We start from the raw sequence: 21,705 nt of genomic DNA on the forward strand, positions 1-21,705 counted from the left end.
GTAGATTTTTTTAATAATCATTTAGACACTTTTTTAAATAATGGGCTGGGTTATGTGCCTAAAGGTGGCCATACATGCCACAATAGCAGCGTGCGATGCGATGTGCGCTCCTGCGGGCATCAGACGGTACAAAAAGTATGTGCTGCACATACTTTTTGTACTGCTTTTGGATCGCATCGCACACACATTACATGCATGCCGTGCGATGAGATCTAGCATGTAACGTATGCGACATGCACCCGAGATCCTCCATAGGATCGCATGTTGCATACGCTCCCACAATTGGGCTGCAGCTTGTTGCAATGGCAATGTGAAAGGGCGCAAAATTTATGGTTTACAGGAGGGCGCCGGACACCCTAGCACCGGCCCTGAGTGGGGTTGGTTCTCATGAAACCAAGGCCAACCGAAGTTCTGGGATGCAAAGCTGTCTGATATGGGACTCGGATCTCCCAGCTGCATCAATCCCAAAATAATACAAAACATCCCACTATTGGATCTCAAATCTCACAGGTTTTGTATTAAGGTAACCTGTGGTTTCCAGCTGCTGTGAAACTACATATCCCAGCATGCATTGCCACCGCTTTAGCATTTCCTAATAACAAAAAAGTGGCAATGGATGCTGGGACTTGTACTTTCACAACATCTGGAGAGCCACAGGTTGCCCATGCCTGGTCTAGGGAATGTTTAAAGGGGTTGTTTATCCTGTATTAAACTTTTTTTAAATAGTATTTATATAATAAATATACTGTACAGTATACAGCAAGTCCATAACCTTTTTTGTTGATGTCTGAATGTGCTAAAGAGCCAGCATCTCAAAGAAAATAATGAAATGTCATATATTAGAGATATTTAGCTTGTACGCATATTTGGCTGCTGTGATTGGTAACTGACAAGTATTGCTAAATTATGTATAGCTATGGGACTTTATAGGCTGAAGTGTTAATGACCCCATTTGTACTATGGTAACCATATAATTAGGTGATATTTTTCAAATGTAACGCTCTGTTGAGTTATTTGAATGTAACACTGGGTGAGAGTGACTTTTTCACTATTAGAGTCCTCCAATACAATACAAGGAGTGGTTTTTCCATGCCAAGACTGGGCAGATATAAAATGTGTGACAACCAATCACAGGCCACAGTCCTACTGCTCATGCCCATTCCCTGATTTTTAGCCAGAGAAATGAAAAGATCTCTGGGAAAGGAATGGAGCAGACACCCGGGCTCTGGCTGGGATAATAGGAAACATAAGACAATACTTTCCTATGTAGTAATACAGCTTTAAATGAGATTTAAGAAATGGAAAGTTTGCATTAGGTGGTTGTTCCCCTATTTGCGGACAGCTGAAGAGCATTTGTAACCCAAAGACGTTCTTCCGTGTGCTGAAAATCAGACCTTGGGCTGTTCTTGCTATGGATAGATTTTTTTCACCTTCCCAGGTGGACTTCATATGGAAAAATATAATTGTATGTGCATTTAGAAAAACGCAATAAACATTAAATTCAAAAACACAATAATGATACATAATAAAGACGGGAGTGGATCATAGGATAAACAGTGTCTAGGATGACAACAAAAGGTCAACATTTCTGGTCTAGTTCTGGAGCAACAAAGATGGCTCATCCTTGGGGATTTCAATGCACACTGAATGCTCTCGGGCTCACACAAGTTATCACCTCTGCTACGCATAAAAGTGGTCACACTCTTGATCTTGTCTTCCATATTGGATTAGAAGTCTCTGACCTAAAGATAAACCCAGTCACATGGTCAGATCACCACTCAATATGGTTCTCAGTCGCACCCCCTCAAATTAGATCATTGCCCATGGAATTGACCAAATATCGCCCAAGGAGGGGTATGACTCCTCAGGATCTGGCACCTTACTTGGACCTCTCGACAGTAATGGGGACTGTAAAGATCCATGTTCCCTAGTCCATTATTATAACAGGGCTGTGACACCGGCACTGGATAGCATAGCCCCTGTGCATATACGACCCTGCAAACCACACCATCAAGTACCTTGGTTTGACAACAGTATTCGTGTTCTCAAGAAAAGGGGTCGTATACTTGAAAGACGATGGAGGAAGACAAACCTGGCAGAGGATAAATTAAATCTAATCAAACACATTGGAATATACCAATCAACAATCACCCGCAAGAAAACAGAGTTCCTTTCAAATGAGATCATGGCAGAAAAAAATAGGTCCGCTCAGCTTTTCCGAACAGTGCTCTGCAAACTAGCATGCCTGCAGACTGATGTAACCCTCTCCCAGTCAAGATGCAATGAGTTTGCTAAATTCTTTGCAGATAAAGGGAGAAATTTACTAACAAAAATTTGTAAAAAAAATCATATTTTCATACGAAAATACGATCGATAGAATACGCCAGTAATCACCATTCAAAAGAATGGTGGTTCCTGATTTACAAAGCTGCCGTATTGGCCGCCGGACCTTATCTAATAAGTGTCCCCCGGCTGTGACATTAACCTGCTGGTTTGGCCTGGGGCTGGTTCTTAGAATATGGGGGACCCCTAGTCATTTTGTCTGGAGCCTGGGGCTGGTTTTAAAAAATTGGGGAACCCCTATTTGTCGGGTTTCCTGATTTTTTTATTACCGGCCCGGCTCTTTCAGCCTGGTGCTGGTTACGGCTGTGGGGAGGACCCCACGCTGATTTTTTAAATTTTTTATTTCTTTTTCTTTTTTTTTTACACCTTGCAGCCTGCACGGATCTGACTGATCCGTGCAGACTGCCGGTAGGTTACAAAGCAGTCGTATTTGACTGCTTTGTAAATTCCCCTCCGGAACACGACTTTGCATACGACGTATGCAGTCATAGTCATTCGTATCAAGAATACGAATACAATTTTTTGTATTCGTATTCTTAGTAAATTTCCCCCAAAGTATCTATCATACGGGCTGGAATCCCCACAGTGACACTAAAGTAATACCAACATACCAAGCCTTCCAGTGTAAGACACCTGCCTTCATGGGACATCTTTGACCAAGTTGATGTACAATACAGTGCTGGAATTTCCCGACTGTTGCGTCCCTCCTAATGTGATCTAGACCCTGCCCCATCCATGCTTCTTTTAGGGTGTATGGAAATAATTGGCCCTGCATTCACACAAAAAGTTCAATGCTCTTTGCAGACAGGCATTTTTCCAGAACCACTAAAGGAAGCAATAGTCAGACCACTTCTTAAAAAATCTAATTTAGACCCTGACTACATGACCAACTACACACCAGTATCAAATCTTCCTTTTCTAGGAAAGTTTATTGAGAAAGTGGTTTCAACTCAACTAGAGACCCACCTGTCAACCCATGACATTTATGATCCATTCCAGTCAGGATTCAGGAGAAGACATAGCACATAAGCAGCTCTGGTATGTGTGCTCAATGATCTTCTAAATGCAAGGGATAGGGGACACTGTTCAATCCTAATCCTTCTGGACCTCTCTGCAGCATTTGATACCGTTGTCCATGGGATTCTAATTGAAGAAGAATTTCTGTGGTCTGCGTGGCACAGTCCTTAGCTGGTTCAAATCATTTCTCACTGGAAGGTCACAGAGAGTTTCATCGGGAGTATACTCTTCACCACCAGTGCTGTTGTCTTATGGTGTCCCACAGAGGTCTATACTATCTCCCATACTATTTGCAGTATACATGCTTCTATTGGGTGACATAATCAGACAGCATGGCCTGGTCTACCATTGCTATGCAGATGATACACAACTGTACCTGTCCTTTGCTCCAGGCACCAATAACACAATAACAACCTTAAATGGCTGCCTAGCTGAGCTCCAGGAGTGGATGAGTGCCAGTTGGCTGATACTGAACCCAGATAAAACAGAATTCCTGATGATAAATCACAATGATGATAAATAACTCTGATCATGTGCGGAATCTTGGTGTTGTCCTGGATAGTGGCCTGACACTTATACATCAGGTGTCAGCCACAATCAAATCCTCATTCTTTCATCTGAGAAACATAGCCAGAATCAAGCACTTAATTCCCTCAGAAGACCTGCCTAAAGTCATAAATGCATTTATATCATCACTACTAGACTACTGCAATGCTCTCTACCTGGGTCTTCCAGCAAAAGAATTGCACCGCTTGCAGCTGGTACAAAATGCATCCGCCAGACTATTAACTAACCAGCCCCACACCAGCCACATAACTCCCATTCCCTTCACTGGCTACCTGTAAAATGGCGAATCGTTTTCAAGATTGGCTTACTTACTTTCAACGCCCTACATGACCAGGGCCCAAGGTACCTGCAGCAGCAGCTACTGATTCCATACTGTCCTACTTGATTACTACGATCCGTTGAAGAAGGACTACTAACAGTACCCAGAATTTCCCTGAATTCATCTGGGGGTCGAGCTTTCAACTTTGTTCTCCAACTCTATGGAACTCTCTTCCTCGCACAGTGCGAGAAGCCCCCACTGTAGAATCTTTTAAAAAGAGACTAAAGACATACTTATTTACTCAAGTATTTCACTGACATCTACTGTTAAGCTTGTTTTGTATTTTGAGCTGTAAAGACAATGGTAAAGCACGTTGAGTCCTATTGGGAGAAAAGTGCTATATAAATATCATTATTACTATTATTATTATTATTAACAAGCCAAAGGTTGACATATAGTAGGTTAACATTGACAAAAGGCCACCACCAGCAAAATATCGACATGTGTTTCACAGTTTTTTTCTGATGTCATTGTCGACACCTGAGCACGTGGACCCCTAATTAGTTTAAATGAAACAGAGAAAACATGTTGGGTGTTATTCAGATGTGGCTGTAGTTTCTTTCTGATGTGTAAAGTACCGATTATCGGTGTTTTTTACATGTGCAGGACTTATTCTGCCTGTGTGCAAATGGGTCATGCAACACTGGATAGCAGTAGACTGTCAGTTACTGACATTCTGCTGCCGCTTGGAGGGCATGGAGGGGGTGGTGAGTGACTGCGATGGAAATCCAGCCACATCCGAATCAGTCCTACATTATAACTGCTTAAAGTTTAAGTCAAATCCATGAACAGTATGGTGGCATAGTGAATACTTGACACCATACTATCTGTTGTGAGGAAAAAAGGGGGTTGGGAGGAGCACGCCTCTAACTGGCAGCTGGTACTGGGGTTGTCAGCCCCGATACAAAGTAATACTATAGGAAAAAGCAGATGTACCAACGCAGGCTGTTAGTAGGGAATAAATACACTCAATATAAAATATATCGTCAATTTAATCCAAATATACATATAAAAATTACACATGGAATTCCATTGTAACAATGGAATTCCATGTGTAATTTTTTATATGTATATTTGGATTAAATTGACAATATATTTTATATTGAGTGTACAGGTTGAGTATCCTGTATCCGTGCGTCCATTATCCGAATTATTCCAAAAACCGTGGTTTTTGGAATCATTCAATTTTTTTTTTTACCCCCCTAACCCTCTTTTCATACTTACCAAGTCCCCGGGCGTCCACAGCAGGCCTCCGGCATCTTCTCCAGAGCCTCCAGCGGTCCCAGGAATGCCTTGCGCAAGTGTGCGTGCGCGCCGGTGACATCACCGGTGCGTGCGTGCGCACACCCACACAATGCATTCCTGGGACCACTGGAGACCCAGAGAAGATGCCGGAGGCCTCTTGTGGACGCCCGGGGACTGCGTGGACGCCGAGGGACCACCAGACACCATCAGGGGACAGGTAAGTATGCCTTAAAAAAATTATTCCAAAAACCGAAAAATTCCCCTATCCGGAATGCTCGTGGTCCCGAGCATTTCGGATAGGGGATACTCAACCTGTATTTATTCACTACTAACAGCCGGCGCTGGTACATCTGCTTTTTCCTATCTGTTGTGAGGGTAGGGTAATTCAATGGGTGGGATACGACAACCTGTATTTTAATGTCAAACCTATAAAACTACACCAAGTTCTGGAATAGGATACATTCTTGTACATGGTCCTCATGTGTAAACCGACTCTGGGCTTATATGGGCTTTTCAGAGAGGGATACGTCCCTGGCATGTGCATCACATGACGCATGAAGAAAAAACTCCCGGGTCACAAACACAGACATCCCCAAAACCGCAAAGGACAGAGAGCTGTCCTTTCCAGAATTATTCAGCATATGGCATTAATAAACTGTGATATGCATTTGATATGTGTCATGTCGCCCCTATGTAGCAAGAAAAAAATACATAACTGGTTTTACTGAATGAGCAATACAATCAACAACTTAATTAAAACACAAGGGGGAAGTACCCTTACCAGTAAAATCTCTACATGTACATGTATATTCCCAATAAAAAGTGAATGCCAGAGAACACATCTCCTTGATGTTGGATATGTAAGTATAGATGTAATCCACATATATGTACAGTTCTGATGAATGAGAAATCAGTTTCAGAGTTATTTCAATTTGGAAAATCATTTAATGGTGAATGAATTGTGGATGGATTTGCAGATGGATTGCAAGTAACGATTTATTCTCAATTCAACCACAGATTTGCAGAGAGCAGGTTATCACTCTGTCTGGGTAGCGGCTGTCTGTCTGGGTGGCGGCTGTCTGCTTGCAGTCACTTGCAAATTTGTAGATGAGCGATAAGGTCTAAATCAGGCGCTATATTAATTACTGCTAATTAATAAATGTCTGTCCCCTAAAAATTCTTTATTATGGGGCCCGGGACCATATGTCTCCAGTAATTGGGGAAATTCTCTGTTGTGCTGGATCAAGGGTTAAGAAAAATCTCAGTTAACTGTTTCCGTCCCAAAATGATGTGAACTGATGAGGCAGACATATTTGACATGTAATAATTACCAAGTCCGGCAAAGTTTGTGCTCCCAGACTGGTGGATGACAGAGCGAGTACCGTTAACTACCCGTAGATGGCATCGGCCAGACACCGGGATGCAGCGGCGTGACCACTGTTCTGGGAGCTCTCAGGAGAATGTATTAAAGCAACCCTAGAAAAACACTTAGATGTAAAGTAAGTGTTTCTCAGACACCAGATCTGTCAGGGACTGGATATTGGTCTGGGACTGGCTAAGCAGGTTACTGGCTGCGACCAGCTAAGAAGTAAACTGGACTGGGACCGGCTAAGCAGGATTCCAGGCTGGTAGTGGCAATGCAGGATACTAGGATGGGACCTGCTAAGAAGGGTCCCAGGCTAGGACACTTGTTAAGAGTACGAAATACTGTCTAATATAACCAGGCTTGAAATTGAAGTTTATACATTTTGTGGGAGCCTGGGGAAAGTGGTGTTGAAGAATTTTCCAGGCTCTATCTGGAAGTAAACTGGTGCAGAAATAAATTAGGCTTGAATTGAAGGTTGATTCACTGTCAGGAACCAGTGATACGGCAGTTATTAAACAGTGAACAGCAAATCAGGAGCTATACAGCGTAGCTACAAAGTGACGTTGCACTGGCAACTGGCCAGAGCCTCAGAAAGTCTAAATAGGAACTGCTCTTCATTGATTGGGGGATGAAGTCTTGTGACCCATGCCACTGTGCCATTGTGTGTCAGGGGGTCCGGTGACTGAAAGTAGATGGTGGTACCCAGGAGACAGTGGGAGAAGACGGATGAAAGGAACACTTGTGGCAGAACTGTAGCAGGGATTGCGTGGACCATTGGGAGGACAGCGGTGACTCCAGTACCCCACCAGGAGCATGCAGACCAGTAAAGTGGTAATAGGGGAAATAAATATCTCAGCTCAGCATCAGCTCAGCATCAGGGATTTGGGCAATTTCCCTCATTGCGATCTTCTTCGATTTGTTTGTGTAATAACTGTTAACAATGTTTAAATGTTTGTAAACGTATGAAGACTAACGAATAGGACATCTACAGGGTACTGTATATATATATATATATATATATATATATATATATGTATATATAAATAAATATATATGTATATATATATATTTAGAGAGTCTGGTGGTGCGGCACTCTCGGCTTAATAGTAAGAAATAAATACTCCGTACAACGGGATAGTGATCAACGTTTCAAATGACGTATATTTGTCATCAGGATGACAAATACACGTTATTCGAAACGTTGATCACTATCCTGTTGTACGGAGTATTTATTTCTTACTATTAAGCCGAGAGTGCCGCACCACCAGACTCTCTATCTATTACCCTTTGAGGGCATCGGCTGCAGTTTAACAGCGTTGTATGGGAGTGCCAGACCCAAAACCCCTCTATATATATATATATATATATATATATATATATATATATATATATATATATATATTTATATATTTATTGTAGGAAGTAAGCAGGAAAAGTGCTTGATTGCAGGTATGTACCACTGAGGCTGCTGATGTCACTGGTATAAATCCCAGACAGGTTTGAAATTAATGGTATGGTCCAGGGCCTTGGTATGCTTGTAGGGATTTAGTACTAGGCCATTTCCATACTACACACCAGGTTAATTATCTCCTGCTTCTGAAGATGAATGATGGTTGGGATCAAGCCTGCCCCTCCGTCCAGGTATGATGACATCATCCTATTTGGATGTGTCACCTGTGAACACCCATCACCATGAAAACCAAAATTAAACAACAAGAGCTAGAACCTGAAATAACGTAATGGTAACATACAAAGAAACAAAGTTACACATTAATATCATTTAAGCGATATTGTATCAATGCAATACAAAGTCGATACATATATATATATATATATCTCAATAGAGCAAAATTCTAATGACACAGACTATCTAAAAACATCCAATGGGAACTGTTCGTTAAGGCCACGTGGGGCAATAGTGTCCAATTGGTGAATCCACCAGGATTCCTTCCGAAGTAGTGCTCTGGCCCGATCTCCACCCCTCTTAGTGGGAGCGATACAGTCAATTATTCTGTATTTCAGACTTGATAGGGGGTGTTTCAAATTGGCAAAGTGCCTAGCCACCGGCTGGTCACTATTGCCGCTTTCAATAGCATTGCGTATAGCAAGTCTATGTACGGCCATCCGTTCCTTTAGTTTACGTTCCGTTTTGCCTATATAACATAAGCTGCAGGGACAGGTAATAATATACACAATGTAATTAGGTTTACATGTAAAATGGAATTTGATCTTATATAATCTACCTGTATGCGGATGATTAAAAGTGTCACCAGTTTGCAAGAACTGGCAGGTAACACAGGTGCATCGGAAGTTACCTGTCCGTTGTCCACCCAGCCATGTCGATTTGCTAGTGAACGGTTTGTAGCTAATGTCTGTTTTCACCAAAAGTTGGTGTAAATTGTGACCTCTAGTGAAACACGGCATCATCCGTTGCCCCTTAAATGGAAGCGATTGATCGCTTTCCAGTATTGGCCAGTTCTTTTTCACCGTAGAGACAATAGCGTCAGAAGCAGTGGTGAAACGGGTAACCATAGGTAACACATTCTCTGGGCTAGTTTCCTTGTTAACAGCATCACTCAATAATTCTTCTCTCTTAATACCCAGCACTCTTCTTTTGCAACTCAGCAATTCTTTGCGAGTATAGCCACGCTTATGTAGCTTCTCTATCAAATCGTCTATAAATGTGGCTAGAGGTTGCAATAAAGAGTCTTGTGCTGCCACAATAGGACGTCCTGGTGGTGGGGAGATACCTTTATGGACTTTAGGGAGCGTATAAAAAATCGGAATCTTAGGAGCAGTTGGGAATAGAATCTTTTTAATAGGAGGTGAAATGATTCCAATTTGTAATCCATTCTCAAGTATGTCATTTAGTTGTTGTTTGCATTTTGTCAAGGGGTTGATGTCCAATTTTCTATAAGTCAGGGTGTCAGATAACTGCCGCTGGATCTCAGAGTCATAATCGTCGATATCTTGTAAGACCACCGCACCCCCCTTATCAGCGGGGCGGATGATCAGGTTGTTGTTAGCCTTAAGATTTTTTAATGCATATCTTTCATCAGGTGACAAGTTAGGGTGTGTCGATTTTTGCTGACGCACCACTGTGTCGACTTGTTGGTCTACAAGTTGTGTGAACGTTTTTATGGTAGCGTTAGTGGAATATGGCTCAAACGTAGATGGAGGTTTGAACTTCTTGATAGCCGATGGTATCGGGATTGACTCTACTTCAGTAGGAGCATCAGAGGAATTATTTGAAAAATGTTCTTTCAGTTTAAGCTTGCGAATAAATTCGTGTTGGTCGATTTTCCATTGTAGATCATCATATGGAACTGTTGGAATGAATGGCAGACCTCTATTAAGCAGGTGGACCTCACTTGCAGATAATTCATAGGATGATAGATTGAAAATTAGCGTCTCGTCGGGGGGCGACCTACACCTCTTTTGCCGCCTCTGGTGTTGCTGACCCCTCAGTGTATAGCGCCTCTTCCTGTGATATTTTTTGTCGGGGGTCGTCTGGTTTGTGTCCCTAAAGGGATACTGTCGCCCAGCCTTGGTTCTTGATCACTGTTAGAACTCATCTGTTCCTGTGAGGATTCAGTATCGAATTGGCTAGGGGCATTTTTACCACGGAATCGGGGACGAAAGAAAGGATATATGTCGACATGAGAATAGTTTGGTTACCAGTGTCTATATTAAAACCACAGACCTTAACACATTCTTGCAGCCACAAAGTTGTCACCCAGTTAGGCTTCTCAGAAGTCTACCATACTCACAGATGATTCGGTACAGAAGGATAAATAGTGAGGATCTACATGTGTCAAGCAACTTGACGATTTGATAGAGAAGCTAATAAGCGTGGCTATACCCGCAAAGAATTGCTGAGTTGCAAAAGAAGAGTGCTGGGTATTAAGAGAGAAGAATTATTGAGTGATGCTGTTAACAAAAAAACTAGCCCAGAGAATGTGTTACCTATGGTTACCCGTTTCACCACTGCTTCTGACGCTATTGTCTCTACGGTGAAAAAGAACTGGCCAATACTGGAAAGCGATCAATCGCTTCCATTTAAGGGGCAACAGATGATGCCGTGTTTCACTAGAGGTCACAATTTACACCAACTTTTGGTGAAAACAGACATTAGCTACAAACTGTTCACTAGCAAATCTACATGGCTGGGTGGACAACGGAGTGGTGACTTCCGATGCACCTGTGTTACCTGCCAGTTCTTGCAAACTGGTGACACTTTTAATCATCCGCATACAGGTAGATTATATAAGATCAAATTCCATTTTACATGTAATTCTAATTACATTGTGTATATGATTACCTGTCCCTGCAGCTTATGTTATATAGGCAAAACGGAACGTAAACTAAAGGAATGGATGGCCGTACATAGACTTGCTATTTGCAATGCTATTGAAAGCGGCAATAGTGACCAGCCGGTGGCTAGGCACTTTGCCAATTTTAAGCACCCCCTATCAAGTCTGAAATACAGAATAATTGACTGTATCGCTCCCACTAAGAGGGGTGGAGATCGGGCCAGAGCACTACTTAGGAAGGAATCCTGGTGGATTCACCAATTGGACACTATTGCCCCACGTGGCCTTAACGAACAGTTCCCATTGGGTGTTTTTAGATAGTCTGCATCCTTAGAATTTTGCTCTATTGAGATATATATATGTATCGACTTTGTATTGCATTGATACAATATCGCTTAAATGATATTAATGTGTAACTTTGTTTCTTTGTATGTTACCATTACGTTATTTCAGGTTCTAGCTCTTGTTGTTTAATTTTGGTTTCCATGGTGATGGGTGTTCACAGGTGACACATCCAAATAGGATGATGTCATCATACCTGGACGGAGGGGCGGGCTTGATCCCACCCCCACCGCCGGGATCTGCACAGTCAGTGTTTGTATTGTATTTTATCCTGAAGACAAAAGAAATAAATTTTTAAACGTTGTAATATATACTGGCTACAGTCTAGTATCTCTGTAAGAGTCGTGAGTGCCGCACCTTGGGTCTCTCTCTCTCTCTCTCTCTCTCTCTATATATATATATATATATATATATATATATATAGTGAGATCAGCGCCAACTTTGTGGATGCTTCTGTCTGACTGAAGCATTATGCGCATCATTATGGTGGCGAATAGGGAGCTATGTGTATCAAGAAAAAATGCCAGTGTGGATGAAACTTTACATCTGGTCCTGGTTTTTTGCAAGTCAAAGTACTGTGTTAACATACTTTTATACTGATTTTGTATTTTTCAACACCTGTGTTTTGTACTTCCTAAGAAAGATGCAGTTGCTGTAATTGGACCATATATACACTGCAAGTACTGTATATAGTAATGTACTACTATTTTTATTCATGTGAATATGGCAGGTGTTTACCACAAATTACTATTTAACTGGGTGGCATTTCATGACTGAATTTCCTCACATATATCATTGTTTCAAAAAAATGAAATGTAAAAAGCACTGGAAAAAAAAAAATAAGAGACCAAATATTTAATACGGAAATTAAAAGTAAATTGAATTAATGTATATGTGTTTGAATTAGATTCTCTGGTGTGTTAGAGATTGGGAGGATTTAAATATAGAGCTGCTCCTGTGTAATCTTTTCTTTTTTAGACCTGCAAAGAAAACAAAGCTGTTGATTTAAGATAGTTAGCACAAAGGATTGAAGTGGCTTGCAGGAGGCCAGGGTTAAAGTTCACAACATGAGGCCTACTGATTTGGGATTACAGTCAAGTTTCTGTAGTGATGGAAAAAACGTTTGACGCTTTTCCTCAATGACTCCTGCTAACATGAGCCAGCTGAGTGAACACAAACAGAGGTTCTGGAGCAGGCACAAATCCTCACTTCCTCTGAAATTTCCAGCGCACTTTTTTCCTGCCGAATTCCAGACAGATGAAATTTTCCTGGCTCCCTCCTATTGTTGGCAATATCTTTTATCTACATGGCTGTAAATCAGGGGAAAATGAAGGATTTCTCTCTGACTGACAGCTCAAAATGATCTAATGTACATATATTCTTATTGTGTGGCTCAAGTTTAATTATTTATAATAGTGTTCAAAGGAATATCTCCATAAGGTTGTAAAGGGATTTCTGCAGGTGCGGAGAGGTGAGTTTCTCTACAGGGGATTTACTGGTCAGTGTTTGCTAGTCTTCCTACTAACACCCCAACCAAGCTCACAGATATATACGTAATCAACACTTTAGAAGTATTCTCAGTTTTATCTGTTGAATATAATTTTTTTTAATTTGTTTTTAGAGAGAGAAATTGACGGCTTTCATAGGGTAAAATAAGGCAACACAAAATACAATTTTTTAAGTAATCAAATATGTGATTTTAAAACCAATTTTTATTTATTATCCTTTAGAATGTAAGTACCTGCGAGTTGGGCCCCTTACTCTTGGCTTCTCTATGTGCGTATGTATATTGCAGAATTAATCATATAAAATTGGGAGCCTATCTGTAATAGTTTGTACATTGTCATGCGCTATAGAGTGTAAGCTTCGAGCAGGGTCCTCATACCTTTTGACTGTCTGTAAATACCCAGTTTGTTGTATCACTGTCTCCTATTGTAAAATGCAATGGAATGTGCTGCGCTATATAAGAAACTGTTAACAAATAAATAAATAAATTATGTGTTTTAGCCTTGTGTATGAACTTATGGAATTTGTGTGGTGCCATAGAAATAAAAGAAAATAGCAACAATGTCAGACATTTTTCTTCTGCGTAAACTAACCTATGTCCGTGCATGTTACTTAACACATAAACCAAAACCTCTGTATATCAATAAATTAAATATTCAGTTTAAATGGACATAAATTATTATTATTATTATTATTATTATTATTATTATTAATATTATTATTATTATTATTTTGATGTAGTACACACTCTGTTATTACTATAAGTATTCTAAATTAAAATGTAAAATTGGGGGTTTCTGTCTGTTATATTTATCTGGTATTACTGCACATGCAGGTCCACTGTGTTTAAGTAAGAACGGTAAATGTGCCCATACACAGGGCTATTTGTGCTAGGTGTGTTTTGTAGTAGATTGCATTGCAACTAGTTCAAATTGCATGCGGTACACTAAAACAGCACGCAATTTGAACAAGATGCAATGCGATCTAGTACAAAAAGGTACAAAGCACATACTTTTTTGGCTTGCAAGATGAGCTATGTCAGAGCACACATTGCATCACAAACCAAACACGGTGCAATTTGAGCTACAAGCGATGCATTTTGAACTAAAGGTTCAAACGGCATCAGAGAATTGCGCTATGTGTGGGTTCCATCAGGCCTTACTTTACGACAACTATTCTTTCATTCACTTATACAGCCATACACAGTGGGGGAAATTTACTAAGATGGGAGTTCAATTTCACATGGGATGTTGCTATGGGCAACCAATCAGAATCTGCTTCTTATTTAGTTAGCACCTGCTACAAGAAAATATTTACTGGGATCTGTTTGGGGATTCTGACTGTTGGTACTCCGCTGTAATGCTGTGTACACACGGTCCGATTTCCTTTCCGATGTTGACGATATAGTCAACATCGGATCGGCATCGGATCAACATCGGATGCAGATCGCAAGGGTTTTAACCCTTGCGATCCCGATCCGATCCCGATGCGCGTTCACGTATCGGAAGCCAGAAAGTCTTGGCTGCCTTGTCTATATAGTGCAGATCTGCACTATATAGTCAAGATAGGATGCAAATCGGATGTGCCTTAAGATCCTATCCACGATCCTATCTGATCAGATCGTGGATAGGATCTTAAGGCACATCTAACGTGTGTACACACCATTAGCCTTATAATTGTCAGGATACCGGTTGCTGGAATTTTATACCCAAAGCAGAAGAAATCACAGGTTTCTAAAAGGTAAATAAGCACACTTTTACTGAATGCATTAATTACATTAAAAATGAACATGATATTAGATTTATCAATTTACTAAACTGTGCACTTGGTATATTTTTTACTTTCAGAATCCCAGACAAAGCAAAGAGTTACTTTTCTTAAATGTTATATATATAATACATACATTTCTCTCTCGGCAACATTAAGATGAACACGTTCTGTTCACTCACACACGTGTTAGAAGAATACAATCCTAGTGGAACTCTGTCATCACACAGAAAAGTGTCTTATGATGAATTGTTTTGTCAAATTAAAAGAACGGAAATGTGCTGCAGTCTGTTAGAATCGAGCTCTGACCGCAGTGGAACGGCAAGTTATTTCACAAACAATATTGGAGGAAACAATTTCATTATAAATGGCCCATTTACTAATTACGTTGTCTTATTTAATTCATGCAGTGGACATTGTAGCAGCAACAATGTTGCTAGGTGTTGCAGTAAATACTGTCCTATAGTTTGCTGCAGTGTATGCAGGTCTGACTCTAGTTAATAATTGCCTACAGCTTTCAGTTACCAACTAAAATCCAAGTACATTTTTAACTTTAAACCATATCAAACAACAACTTTTTGCTGAATTTATATTGTGTGTGTGTATATACAGTGTATATGCAATAGCATGTGATATATGATTAGACTAGGAGCGCTTTGAAGTACACATATTGCAAGCCGCAAATAAGAGACATGTAACATAAATATTCAAACGTGCTGAGATTCTTTTATACATTTTATCCTACGCACCCAAGCATTTGGCCCTTATTCTAATCGGCTCGGTACGGCCCGCGTGCGGCCGTACCGCCGATGTTTTCTCTCTGCACATGCGCAGAGGTCACTCTGCGCATGTGCAGGGGAATTCTCCGTGATAAAAATTTAGACGCCGCAAAGGGGGCGTATAGGGGCGTGAGGGGCTTCATCCCCTCATTTCCCTATGTGTACGCCCCGCGTTTCATGGGCGTTCCCATGCAAACGCGGGGCGTACGCATGGTAATGAGGGCATGACGCCACTCATGGGGGCGGAAAGCTGACGTCGCCGGATGTCAGCTTTCAGCCCCCATACAAGCTACCACACGGACGATTGTCCGTGTGGTCTCAGCTTGCGGGAGCTGCCGCGGCGTGCGGTCCTGCCTTCGATGGTCGTCGACCATCGAATGCAGGGGGCAGCTCCCAGCATGGTGGAGGCGTACGCCTCCACCATTTTCGTGCGGTTCGCCAGCCGTCCGTGTACGGACGGCCGTGGCGAACCGTATGGTGGGCGGGGATTCGTCTGGTGCGGTCGGAGCCGCATATGCGGCTCGACCGCACCAACCAGAATAAGGGCCTTTATCTAGTAGCTGCACGTTTTATATTTCAAGTATTGTAATAGTTTGTATCACATATCCAACAATTTATACTGTTGGTCTTAATTTTAGAGCACACGCACGGCAGACCCGGCTGACTTGGTATCAGGTGTCTAGGGTTACCATGACAACAGCCGGACGTCACAGTGGGCTGAACCGTGGGTCCCGGAAGCAGGATCCCGTGCACGCCGGGGAGCTACACAGACCAGCTACATAAAGGTAAGAGAGCAGACTGCTCGGTTTATTTCACTGCACAGGCACTTTTTGCACTTTATAGCGCATCATGAGGAAAAGGCTAACCAGCATCGATAATGCTGTACACGATGTCACTTTGAACTTATAAAACCTTATCTTCAAAAAAATCTGCGAGTGCCGTTTTCCTTCCCCAGCACCTGGCTACAGGACAGGGGATATGATTAAATATATATATATATATATATATATATATATATATAGGTACTTATGTATTATCTGGGCTCCCATGTTAAATGCACCCCAGTTTTTCATACCCCTACTATCCAACTACGCACGGAGTTGATATTATATAGTGTGGCGAGCGCAGCGAGCCACCGTGCCCGAAGCGTGGCGAGCGCAGCGAGCCCCGCGAGGGGACGTGGTCTCATAAGAAAAACGGGAGCCCAGATATTACATAAGTACCTATATATATATATATATATATTCACCCGTATAGGCCAGCACACCTCGACAGCAGCAGCTGCAGCGTTGCCTTCCCCTGGTCTCCGGCAGGATTCAGCGACTGGGAACATTGTCTCCTGGTGGGCTGAACGAGGCACATGGACTCCATTGTTTTTTGTAAGTCTTGCTGTTTTATGTAGAGATTCTTTATGTAAAAAAATTTATGGAAATTTGGTATGTGCTTAATTATCTGGATTATGAGATTAACTTGTGCTGCAACTCTTTTGAATGCTCTCAGCTAACTTCTGCCTTTTATTTTATTTTGTTACATTTTTTCTGCATGACATTTTTTCTGTATGACATACATTAATACTGTGTGACAAACTGTAGTAGTATAAATCAATGCACACAGCAACTATTTATATTTGGCATCGGGCGCTTGTTGATGATGTTTTTCCCTGCAACATCCGGCATCATGGGTTCCGGGCGTCCTCGTGCACGGTGATCTTGGTATGTATAAATATGCTGGTGTTTTATTTATTATTTGTATGTCCTGAAGACGGAGTGTGATTAAAGAGCTCCGAAACGTAGACCTTATAACTCCACTTGTGAAGTGTCTTTATTCAAGCGAGTGCTGCCCCACAAACTTGGTATCGGACCGGCACTCAATCACTTCTAGTACTTTGCTCCAGTGCCTTCCAAAACAATGGATGCAGCGTGGAAAAAATGGCGGAACTTGGAGACTTGCAGTAAAAAACAATTCTTCTTTATAAGTACATGGTGCAAAACATACCAACGTTTCGTGAAGACCCCGTTATCAAGGTGCAGAAATACAACAAGTGCACAAGTGAAAAGACCCTTACCTTTATGTGGTGAGGGAAGCCTGAGAAGGGAGCCCGTCCCCCCTGACCGTGTCCAGCATGTGGCAGGAAGTTGCTGGTGCAGCACTTCCTGTCCTCCACCGGCAACGCGCGTCAGGGGTTGTCTAGGCAACCTGTGTAATACATGGTGAAGTGAATATTTGTAAGTGCTAGTGGTGACAACATTAAAACATAAACAACAGCGTAAGACTGGTCTAGCACATATATATATATATATATATATATATATATATATATATGAAAATAACTCACAACAGCGGCACTCTCAAGGAATTTTTCAGCGTGTATTGAAAACCAAATCCAACGTTTGGTGTGGCACTTCCCTCAGTGTAGGTAGATTACTTGGAGGCTGCCTGCTTGCCTGCACAGCATACAGAATTCCAATTTAGAAGCAGCACTCCATCAATGTTAGACAAAATTGTATTTCTACAGCAACATTTCAATGCTACACACACATTGAAACATTGATAACAATGCGTGTGTGCTTTACATTGATCGAGTGCTGCTTCTAAAGGCCCATGTATACTGGGCGACTTTGGGCTGAAAGCTGCTCAAAACAGCATGTTTGAGCGACTTTCAGCTCAAAGCCGCCCAGTGTGTATGGTCCAGCGATGAGCGGTGAAGAAAGCTGGGAAAGCCGCGCATCTGCTGGTATGAATGGCTCAGTGTGTATGCACTGAGCGGCTTTCCGCCCAGCGATGATAGTGATGAATGCTGTCCATACACGCTGGCCATAATCGCCCAGTGTGTATGGACCTTTAATTGGAGTTATATAAAAGTATATTCGATATGGTTCATGTTGTCAAACATGTATATTTTGCTATATTTTGTATATTATAATAATATAAACTGTGTTAATGGTGCTCTCCTATGGGTGCCTTTCACTCATTGATTTAAGCACAATATCGGCCCCATAGAAATAATTTATTTCTATGAGCAGAGTATATTTTCTATGAGCAAAGAATAATGCTCATAACATTATACTGTGCTCATAGAAAAGTATAAATGCTGTCTGGGACAATAGACTGTTATAAACTTTTTTGCCGTCTTTACAAAATCTACACAGACGTCATCAGAGCTTTGCGCATAGAGTCAGAACAAATGTCTCTAAAGAATTCTATGAAATCTAAGGCCGGACCATGAAGGATTTCCTCAAATTGCCTTCCATTGTCTTTCCCTTAAACAAGTCAATTCATGCTGCAGAGGATGTTTCTCTTAAAGGAAATGGTTCTAGCTTGGAGACATTCCACTCTAGGCTGCCTGGTTGCATTTTCAACCCTTCATCCTATCTCCTCGGCAAGCCAAAGTCACAGTATTCAGTTGCCCCCTCCAGTGGTATAAATACACAGACACACCAATCCACCGTTTGAGTATTACATATAAGGTATCACTTCTAAACTTTTACAGTGGTTCTTCCATTGGGTTTGGATTTATTCATATACTGTAGGACCATTGCATTCTTATATTGTGTAGTCATCAGTACCAGGACCTCATTGTCTTTGGATTAGGTCCAGTTTATTAGAGTTAAGTATCTGCCTTTCCAAGCACACTGTTCACTTTAGGGTCTCTGTATCGTCTTTGAATTTAGCCTGAATTTACCAGTGGTTCCTGTAATTACTCTTCAAAGTGCAACTTTTTGTCCGGCTTTATGAGAAAGGCATTACACATCACAGTATACTAAGCTAGATTATTCACATAGACATATTTCATTTGCAAATGTTTTATTTTTTGTATATTCATCATGAAGATTATGGTGCATTTAACAGATTGAATGTGGACTAAGCCTTTTTTTTTATTCTGAATATTTTTTTTTGTAAGCTTAACCCTTTGAGTGCCAATGGAATTTGTAAAAATAGGTGTGGAAATTGGCAAGCAAACCTTTTTATTACCCTTTGAGTGCCAACGTTGCTGTGAGAGATCCTCAAAATATCTGTTAAAAATGCCAGTGCCACTCACAGCGACTTTTTTTTGGTTGCTATATTTAACTTAACTTCAATTCATTGACTTGGCTGCATTTGTATTTATTCATACTTAAACGAACAGTCGCTGTGAGCGATGCTGGTTTATTTAATGGATATTTTGAGGACCGCTCACAGCAACGTTGGCACTCAAAGGGTTAACCACAGCTGCACCTGGTCCATTGACAAGAAAAGTTGTTGGTTTGTCTCTGTGCTACACATTGCATGAGAGACATCAGGTTCAAACCTTTTATTAAAGTACGGGACTTAATGAAGTGATGTGCGGAGATGTTGGTCAAGAGGCTTTATTAACTCCAATTTCAACATTTCTTAAAGGAGACTGTAGATCCACTTGTAGGAGACCCACTGTGCAACTGCTAAGGAAAGCAATCTTTGAATAGTGATTCCCAGTCTTCTCTCCTTCCTTTCTACCACTAATAAAATCTGTCCAGATGTCTCGCCAACAGCAGGACACCCACAGCCCAGCTCCAGGAAGACCAAGCTGGAAGACAAACGTGTTTGGAAGAATGATGTCACTCTGTCTGTGCCTGAAAGAAAGGTATGCAGAAAATAGTCACCAAGAACACTAATGGAAGGAGCAGACATTGCAGACATCTATTTAGAGAAGGGGAGGAGTGAATTCTATATAGTTTATAGGTCTAGATTTTTTTTTTCCTCCTATAGCAAATGTCTCTACTTTTATAATATGTAATGGAAATAGTCTGTAGCAATGTTGGTAGTCAATTCATACATTTTTTTTTTTTTATATTCACTGTTTTTTAAAACTTTATTTATAATTAGGGGTTTATTAAATCTGTAAACTGCAACGTTCACAAAATATAACTACATTTTATTTATAAGTACAGTGACTATATGTTTTATTACACATAAAGCATTTTTTACTTTTTTTTTGTATTCTTTAAATGTTTATGCATTTTTTTTGTGCAAAATAGCACTGAGCAAAATGTGCAGTAGATTATTAAGGTATTGTCCATATTAGAGAAGCTGGATTACTGAAATGAAATAACAGGATGAAGAGGGAACATTTATAGGCTTATTCACTGCACATTGGGGTCATTCAGGTGCGGTTGGATTTGCTATCAACGGAAGAAGCAATGATAGCGCTGCAGCAGGAGGCATCTATTACAAGCAAATGCATCATGATGAATTAGTGATCACGCCTAGAACGCACCACCGGACCTCTCTACCACCATCAGGCAGCTTACAGCACCCAGAGGCCAGGAAATCTCCTATGATATAGATCCCTGATCTCTTCCCACCTCTAAACAGCAGTGACACACCTCCTTTTTCATAAACAGAGGCCATTGCAGCACCCGCCCTATCCCCCGAACAGCAGCAGATTGACAGTAATTTACAGTCTGCTGCTTCCTGATTGTGACCTCACAGGACCCATTTGTGCAAGCAAACATCGCCACTTTGCACATGATATTGCAGGTGCAAGCAGACCAGAATGACCCCCTTAAGGTTTCCATTACTTGAGTTTTGTATCAGGTCAGAGTTGGTAGACTTCATGGCTCCTCATTTACTTTTTATTGGCTCATATTGTAATGCCAACTGCATATTGAAGCTACAGTAAATGGGCATCACTGTAAGAGACAAATGGACAGGTTTATTTTATTGTAAGATGTGCAATAACATGTTAGTAAATAGGATTTTGATGTTACATGTATGCTTTTGCATAGTGCACACCCAAGAGTGCAGAGCAGACTTGCAGCTTTGATATTAACTGAGTGCAATGGCGCAATATCAAGACATTGCAAGGCGTACAGACAGACAGTATGCAGGTACAGATGTATTTTATATAAACAGTTATTTATAAAGTGCACATATATTGCACTATTAATCCCTACCTCCACGCATGTAGATATGCCAATACCCTAGGGATAAGATAAGCCTGACCCCAGCTCCACCTAAACTTTTTCCCATTCTACCAAAATCATGTTAAATCTTCCACTACTACACCCTTCCTACCACCGCTCTGTACTACAACTCTCATACTGCCCACTCCTCTGCACTACTTATAATATTCCCATCCTCTACCACAGTGGAGTAGCTCCCGTACAGCAGCCACCGCGGCTG

The 21,705-nt window shown here is 41.2% G+C and overlaps 1 protein-coding gene across 1 annotated transcript in view; it reads right to left on the reverse strand.

Moving 5' to 3' along the window:
• Window positions 1–19,291: 19,291 nt before the first annotated feature.
• Window positions 19,292–21,705, reverse strand: part of LOC146007106 (uncharacterized) — a 60,525-nt gene continuing 58,111 nt past the window's right edge. The window contains exon 3 of the mRNA XM_083145488.1: window positions 19,292–20,153. Within this exon, the coding sequence (XP_083001614.1) occupies window positions 19,901–20,153 (253 nt within the window). The 3' untranslated portion in view covers window positions 19,292–19,900. The remainder of the gene's footprint in view (window positions 20,154–21,705) is intronic.

This window comes from Crinia signifera, chromosome 6 (genome assembly GCF_055691185.1).
Source record: "Crinia signifera chromosome 6, ASM5569118v1, whole genome shotgun sequence".
NCBI classification, from domain to species: domain Eukaryota; kingdom Metazoa; phylum Chordata; class Amphibia; order Anura; family Myobatrachidae; genus Crinia; species Crinia signifera.